An 8,556-nucleotide genomic window follows, 5' to 3' on the forward strand; every position below is an offset into this window, starting at 1 on the left:
CGGTCAAATATACAATATAGCAATGATAAAATGTCAATGGAAACAGAAAATCAGTTTTCTAGAAAAATATACATAACTAGTATTTCTGAAGAAAAAGTTGAAACCAAACAACCAATAACTTTAAGAGAAATTAAAATGATAAAGATCTTGTTTAAGAAATTGACCAACCTCAATATATACACAAGTTCCACAAAAACCTATAAATTTTTCCAAAAAAAGACAAAAGCCACCCTTCACCTTATGATTTTTATCATAATGCTGATACCAAGCAAAGATAAGACAGCACAAAATTAAATTAAGTGGTTTTCACTTATGATGCAATCATATTAAATAAAATATCAGCAAATAGAATCCCAGTATTAAAAAGGATAACACCATGGCCAAATACAGCTTTCATATGAATAAAAATGATTCAACTTTTAAAAATACATCAAATGTATATAATCCTGAATTGGTTATAATTATATTTAACAATTAAAGGGAAAAACAATTCATTTCATATAAAAAGCCTTACAGGATTGGATAGACTTGTTCCTAACTCATAGGCAACTTATCAGAAAATGAGAATATACACCATATTTGTGATGACTTGTTAAAAGTATTAGAGGGTATGATTAACCAAAGCAGTGGCCATAGGACAAACAGGATGAAAAGGGAGACAGGTTAGCTTGATGGAGAGTTGTAAACACCTGCCACTCAGGGTGAACATAAGGGTGGTAGGAATAAAATCCTAGCAGTTGGGAGGATCGGGATCCTGTAGGCAAGAGTGGAAGGCATGGAATAGGAGGAGAGTAATTAAGAAGACAAGTGGAGTGAGAAGAGAACCAAGAACAGAGCACCAGGAACATCAAAAATAAGGGACCAGAGAAGAGTGTGGGAAGGATGAGCCAGAGGAACAGTGGGAGAATACAGAGAAGCCTAGGGGGACACACCACTGAAGAGGAGTGGGTTATTAGAGTCAAAGTAGAGACGAAGGATTTGGGAGTCACTGGGTTTGCTAATCAGAGGCTGCCGTTGACCTCAGTCAAAGGTGTGGTGAGAATCAAAGGCAGTGTGGGTGGGCAATCAAGGAGTAGGAAGGAGAAGCAGAAAATGAGCACTTCCCCCAGGAGAGAGAAGTAAGCTATGCTTAGCCACCTGGAGATAGAGTTGAAGTTCTGGGGAAGCATTATTACGTTGTGGTGAAATCGATATTTTTGTAAGGCCCACTGGAAGCAGCCAGTGGAGAGCAGAGACTGAGGATACATTAGAAAGGAGACCATGGATGATGAGCAAGCTCCTGCTGGAAGCTGGAGGAAAGAGATGCTCATAAAAATAGCCAGATATTTTATCACAGGACAAAAAAAAAAAAGACATGAAACCATTTATAATGTCACCCATCCATTAAACTCAATAAGTGTTGGTGGATTACTACCATGTGCTGGTGCTGGAAATAAGGGGAAAGAAATCCCTACCCTGTAAACTCAGTAACTTAAGGCAAAAATGAAACTAAATAAAAAACAGATAAAAGTTTGGCCCCAGTTAGGCCAGGATTCAAGGGAGCCGTGGTTTTAGCAGAAGTTAGTGTGAGAGAATAATTTTATGTCAATGACATGTTTTAACTATGAATGATTAGAGGCATCTCCAGCAGGCATCTCCAGCACTCAATGCTTTTTAATAAAGACAAGTAATTACAGGTCAAACACAATGGTGAAGTCTCCTTAATATCAATAAACTTGATATCTGAACCTTCAACCCTCTGAATAGCAAACCACTGCTTCTTTTGCCTCTCCCTCATTTCAACCTATTCCACTAGATGCAGCCTAACCAGACTGAATCCATCAAGCCAGGCTTGGTGCTAATCCCATCACAGCCCTTAACAGTTATGAATTAAAATCACCTGTTATGTGTATCTAAAAAGAACAACAACAACAACAAAACATCACTGGTTTTATTGGTTTTGAATAAGAAAAAGAATAATAGAGGAGATGTGTTCTGACCTTCATCCTGAAACAAAGGAGAAATGCAAAATTCATGAATAGGGATTCAGAGACTGTTTGAACAGAAAGGGCCTTCAAAGTCATTGAGTGGGCATTTCTTATTTGACAATACGAAACTGTCCATCATGAGGCAAGTTGATGGATACGACCCAGCTGTTTTGAAACTTCTCCAGCATATTTTTTCTCATTATATCATGTTACCATAGTTCTCAGTGAGTTAAATTTGCAAATAAATGATGTTTGTAATGACACTTGTTTATTTGGGAAGATACATGGGGAATGAATAAATGAGTGCTGTACCAAAGCAGATTTAAATATGTGGCTACAAATCTTTTTTAAAATTTTATTTTTTTATTCTAATTAGTTATATATGACAGCAGAATGCAATTCTTTTACACAAATGGAGCCTAATTTTTCATGTCTCTGGTTGAATACAGAGTAGAGTAACACTATTTATGTTTTCATACATGTTTAGGGAAATGATGTCCATCTCATTCCACTGTCTTTCCTACCTCCATGTCCCTCCTCCTCTCCTTCCCCTTTGCCCTATCTAAAATTCATCTATTCTTTCCATGCTCCCCCCATCCCCATTATGAATCAGCATCCTTATATCAGAGAAGACATTGGCATTTGTCTTTTTGGGATTGGCTAGCTTCACTTAGCATTATATTCTCCAACTCCATGCATTTACCTGCAAATGCCATAATTTTATTCTCTCTTAATGCCGAGTAATAATTCCATTGTGTACATATACCACATTTTCTTTATCCATTCATCTACTGAAGGGTATTTAGGTTGGATCCACAATTTAACTATTGTGAATTGTGCTGCTATAAATGTGGCGGTGTCCCTGTAGTATGCTGTTTTTAAATCCTTTGGGTATAAACCAAAGAGTAGAATAGCTGGGTCAAATGGTGGTTCCATTCCCAGTTTTCCAAGGAATCTCCATACTGCTTTCCAGATGGGTTGCACCAATTTGCGGTCCCACCAGCAATGTAAGAGTGTGCCTTTCCCCCCATGTCCTCACCAACCCTTATTGTTGTTTGTATTCTTAATAGCTGCCATTCTGAGTGGGGTGAGATGAAATCTTAGAGTAGTTTTGATTTGCATATCTTTAATTGCTAGAGATGTTGAACATTTTTTCATATATTTATTGATTGTGTATCATCTTCTGATATACCTTAAAGTAAAAAGTTCTGAAAAGTCACCTTTGTTGTTTGCACTGTGGATTAATCAGCTTCCTCCTGCCAACATCCACTTTTTTTTTTTTTTAGTTGTTGATGGATCTTTATTTTATTTGCTTATTTATATGTGGTGCTGGGAATCGAACACAGTGCCTCACACGAACAAGGCAAGCGCTCTACCTCGGAGCTATAACTCCAGCCCCCCAACATCCACTTTTAAAAAATAGTTTTGAATTCACAGCAAATTTGATCAAAAGGCACAAAGATTTTGCATATAATCCCTATCCCAAGCATGCTTAGCCTTTTCAGTTATCAAAATCTTCCAGTAGAGTGGTTCATTTATTATGATTGATGATGTACATTGACATATCATCACCTAGAGACCATAGCTATCATCAGGGTTCACTCTTAATGTTTTACAGTCTGTAGATTTGGACAAATTTATGATGTGTCTCCACCATTATAGTATTGCATAGCGTAGTTTCAATGCCCTAAAAAAATCTGGGTCCTGCCTATCCATCATTCCCTCCCCCCTAAACCCTGGCAACAACTGATCTTTTTTTTTTTTTTTTTTTTTTTTTTTTTTTTACTGTCTCCATAGTTTTGCCTTTTCCAGGATGGCATATAGATGGAATCATACAGTATGTAGACTTTTTAGATTGTCCTCTCTTAGTAATATACATTTTAAGGTTTCTCCACATCTTTTCCTGGCTTGATAGACCATTTCTTTTTATTGCCAAATAATGTTTCATTGTCTAGATGTTTCACAAATAGCTACTGACCATTCCGTTTTTACCCTCTATCCCTTTCAAACTGTCTGGTGATTAGAGGGAAAAAAACCACCCTGAAATTACACTTAAATTAAGGTTTGTATATTTTCTGCACCATGGATTAATCAGCTTCCCATGGATAATTACCCATGTTTCACTTTACCAAAGAAAAAATGAACTTCAATTAGAATATAAAGTAATTCTCCCTAAAAAATATGGGAATGAAGAGATCAGTCCTAGCTATTGTGACTGTATTTATCTCTGAGCAAAATCTTTCCATTAGAATGCCTAAGACTCAGATGAAATATACCGGGGGTATATTAAGTTTTATTCTAGCATCGTGGGGAAGAAAGAAAGGAAGGAAAGAAATATATGAGGCAGAGTGATTGAAAGAGAGAAGACTGAGAAACTATAGACTCTCTGAGCAAGATATTTTTCTTCCCTTTACAAGTTAGAAGCTACTGAATAATTCATGCCAAGCATGGAAAGGCTGTCTTTTTCCCTGGGTGATGTATAACTGAGCAGGAGAGAGCTTCGAGTGGGTTCGCCACATCAGTCACCACTCTTGCTTCTAAGCACAGGGTGCTCTCCTCTTGAGCACAGCTTCTGCTTTTGCAGGCAAGCATCCTAGCTGCTGCTGTTCTGCCTGCTTGCCCACCCGTCTGGGCTTGCAGCCTGCCACTTCACTTTCGCCAGCCCTGCTGCCAGATGAGAAATCTCGCTGCTGGTTCCAGGACCATGTGTGTAGATGCTGCTTGGGAGAACTGGGGCACTTACTCCTGGCACTGATCTCAGCTGAGTTTCTCCTGTTGTTTTCTGGACCACAGATGCTGCTGAGGAGGTATTTTGGGGCATCCCTCTCTCTGCTATCGCCAGTTAAGGACCAGCCCCAAAGCAAGGTACCCTCCACCCTTCCCTCTGGCATTTTTCCCAGCTGGAATATCTTTGCTCTCTCCCTAACAAGGGGGTCCAGCTGACAATATGCCAAGTGTGTGTGTGTGTGTGTGTGTGTGTGTGTGTGTGTTGGGTGAGAAGAGCAGACTGCTCTGTCCTAGAACAGAGCAATGTAAAGTCTGTAGCAGGTAAAGGGGCCTTTCCCCTGGCACTGGAGACATTTCCAAGGCAGGCACCTGTCATCTGCCACCCCCGTTCTCCTCCAGCTCCCTCTCTCCCCCTCCCCCAGCCCATTATTCTGCTTCAGCCTTTTGTGTCTGTGGCAGAGGGCTGAAGAGATGTCTTTGCCCTCCCGGCAGGCAAGTGTCAAGATGGGCCGCGCTGCAAGAAGCCGACGCTAGGGCTCGAGGTGTGAAGAGTTGGCCAGAATGACCAACTCCTCCTCTACGTCCACCTCCTCCACCACCGGGGGATCCTTGCTGCTGCTCTGCGAGGAAGAGGAGTCGTGGGCGGGCCGGCGTATCCCCGTGTCCCTCCTGTACTCTGGCCTGGCCATTGGGGGCACGCTGGCCAACGGCATGGTTATCTATCTCGTGTCGTCCTTCCGAAAGCTGCAGACCACCAGCAACGCCTTCATTGTGAACGGCTGCGCCGCCGACCTCAGTGTCTGCGCCCTCTGGATGCCACAGGAGGCGGTGCTGGGGCTTCTGCCCGCAGGCTCTGCTGAGCCCCCCGGGGACTGGGACGCCGCCGGGGGTAGTTACCGCCTACTGCGGGGCGGGCTGCTGGGCCTCGGGCTCACGGTGTCCCTTCTGTCCCATTGTCTCGTGGCCCTGAACCGCTACCTGCTCATCACCAGGGCTCCTGCCACCTACCAGGTGCTGTACCAGCGGCGCCACACGGCGGGAATGCTGGCGCTGTCCTGGGCGCTCGCCCTGGGCCTCGTGCTGCTGCTCCCGCCTTGGGCGCCGCGGCCGGGAGCCGAGCCACCGCAAGTCCACTACCCAGCGCTGCTGGCCGCCGCGGCACTGCTGGCGCAGACGGCGCTGCTGCTGCACTGCTACCTGGGCATCGTGCGCCGAGTACGCGTCAGCGTCAAGCGGGTCAGCGTGCTTAACTTCCACCTGCTGCATCAGCTGCCCGGGTGCGCTGCAGCCGCTGCCGCCTTCCCGGCCGCCCCGCACGCGCCGGGTCCGGGCGGCACCGCACACCCCGCACAGGCCCAACCCTTGCCTCCTGCGCTGCAGCCGCGGCGGGCGCAGCGGCGTCTCAGCGGCCTGTCGGTGCTGCTGCTTTGCTGCGTCTTCCTGCTGGCCACACAGCCGCTGGTGTGGGTGAGCCTGGCCAGCGGCTTCTCGCTGCCAGTGCCCTGGGGGGTGCAGGCGGCCAGCTGGCTCCTGTGCTGCGCCCTGTCAGCGCTCAACCCGCTGCTCTACACGTGGAGGAACGAGGAGTTCCGCCGCTCGGTGCGCTCTGTGCTGCCGGGTGTTGGTGACGCGGCTGCGGCCGCCGCTGCTGCCACAGCCGTGCCTGCCATGTCCCAGGCACAACTGGGCACCCGCGCGGCCGGCCAGCACTGGTGACCCGGCCAGGGAATGAGGGAGCGAAGTTGTGGGCTTCCAACATCATTGGCCACCATCGTCTCCTTCCCTTGTAAGGTATCCCCTGCCCCAGCAAAGACTCCCACTGGGAAGCCCAATAAACCCGTGCGAAGATTTCTCCACCACCCTGGTGCGCTGATACCTGAACCAAGGTCTTCCGTAAATGGGGTCCTGAAGTCATTGTGGACGGCCACCTTATTTTTACCCTTTGTTTCTGTGTTTTAGAGAATCCTTCAGTCAACACACTGGAGACTGCAAGAACTTGCAAGACTGAAGTTTAAAAAGAACCTATTAATTTATTTCAACAGTTTGTTTTTGAAAAAGAGCTGTCATAACATATAACCCTTCCTACCTTCATTGTCTTATAATATATATGAAGCGCCACAAGTGTGCATGAGCCAAAGGAAGTAATAATGAGGAAGGAATAATATGCACAAAATATTTGAGAAAGTAACCTATCTCTGATAATGCTTCCTTCTGTTAAAGTTTAGTCTTTGTATATTAATCTGAACGAGCGAAGCTACAGATGTGCACACCGGCATGAGTTGCCATTAAGACCTCAAGCCCTTTATTCTTAAAAGGGCTTTTATAAAGTCATTCTTGAATGAGAGTCTTAGCCAGTGAAGAAAAACTACTAAAGTTATTATTTTACACTCCTTTTTTTTTCACCTCTAAGATTGAAAATCAGCATTGACAGTTAAAGTGAAAAATTTCGGGTTTGTTACTAGTTGGTCTGAGCCAGAAATGAAATTTTGAAAACAAACAAGAGGATTATCTATTTTAGGTACCAGTTTCACATTTTCTAAAGCATGCACACTTGTTGTTACCCTCATTTTGTAACCAATTTATTTGCCTTATGAGTGTGATTGCAGCTTTGAACATTCTGTACTATAATGGTTGCTAAGGAGAATAAGTCCTTCTGTTTTCTCTTTAACATTTAAAATATCTCAATGCACATGATATAATGAAACACTAATAATATCATAATTGCATAGCTAATATTAGCTGCTATTGCATGCTCCTAGATGCTAGAACTCATTGGGCATGTGGTATACTAAAGCAATACCCATTAGACAGGACATTTTACTTCTTCCAGACACCAGAAGAAATGACCTTCAATTATTTGAAAAGAGACACAGAGACACCTCTGGCTACCTAGAGTTCTTCTTGTCTTGTCCTAATTTTTGAGAAAACTCCCAAAGGGACTTTATCTCACAAACAGAACCACAGTCAAGATGGATTAATAATATGGTTTGACTCTGCAAAGCCATCTGTGCTCTTTTAGAGTTTAAACAAGCCACATATTAGAAAGTAACACTGTTTTATGTAGTTCATATATATTATCATGACATTTAAAATTAATATCATATCTGTTGAAAGAGGTGTAACAAACTCAGTTATATATAATGAACAGTTTGTATGGGACTGTGTTCTCAAATTTATTATTTGAGGGTCGTCATTTTCATCATTGGTTTACTAAATTTATTTAGAAATGTTAGAAATGCAAAATCATGTGAAATTACCTTATAAAATTAAAATGGGAAGAAAGTGATTTTAATAATCTTAGACTGTTAACTACATCAAATTGGGACCATACAGCCTCAAGTAACAGCGTAATTCAGGAACAAAACCAGTTTGCTTGTTGCACTCTCGTACATTTGAATAATTGTGGGGGTCCTAGGAAACTTTGACATGTTCATAGTAGAACAAAATAAAACAATTATGTTCACCACCAATAATAAATCAGCAGTCATTTTATTGATCTGTCCCTTGTGCATGCACCATTTCTTTCTTACTAAAGTTTTATCTGTTCCCATTTTCCTTGATTCAAATATTTCATTAAAGTTCAAACAACTATTCTTTGGAGTTTTTTTCCTCTTCGGTCTCTCCTTTTCTTGTCCCCCACTCCCAGACCCTATAATAGAGAATAACTTACATTTTATGTTATTCCAAAGCATTAATGATGAAAGTAAAGTAAATTCTTTTTATGGGCTGCAATTTTTATTTTTGCCTTCTTAAAATATTTCTACTTAAATAAGTCCCGTATACCAGCCTTAAAAAGAAATAGACATAATTTCCCTTCTGTAAGTACTGGGGAAAAGGCTGTCATAACAGAGAGCTGAGGATT

The 8,556-nt window shown here is 42.7% G+C and overlaps 1 protein-coding gene across 2 annotated transcripts; it reads left to right on the forward strand.

Moving 5' to 3' along the window:
* The first annotated feature begins 4,332 nt into the window (after nucleotides 1-4,332).
* Nucleotides 4,333-8,294, forward strand: Gpr88 (G protein-coupled receptor 88). Of its 2 annotated transcripts, none has more exons than XM_021719687.3 (2): nucleotides 4,333-4,832; nucleotides 5,187-8,294. In XM_021719687.3, the coding sequence occupies exon 2, from the start codon at nucleotides 5,256-5,258 to the stop codon at nucleotides 6,408-6,410; it is 1,155 nt and encodes a 384-aa protein (XP_021575362.1). In that variant the 5' UTR covers nucleotides 4,333-4,832; nucleotides 5,187-5,255; the 3' UTR covers nucleotides 6,411-8,294. The 2 variants fall into 2 exon arrangements, with proteins under 2 accessions (XP_021575362.1, XP_021575361.1); XM_021719686.3 differs by having other exon boundaries at nucleotides 4,334-4,774.
* The last annotated feature ends 262 nt before the right edge of the window (nucleotides 8,295-8,556 follow it).

Source organism: Ictidomys tridecemlineatus, chromosome 11, assembly GCF_052094955.1.
Source record: "Ictidomys tridecemlineatus isolate mIctTri1 chromosome 11, mIctTri1.hap1, whole genome shotgun sequence".
Taxonomy (NCBI): Eukaryota; Metazoa; Chordata; class Mammalia; order Rodentia; family Sciuridae; genus Ictidomys; species Ictidomys tridecemlineatus.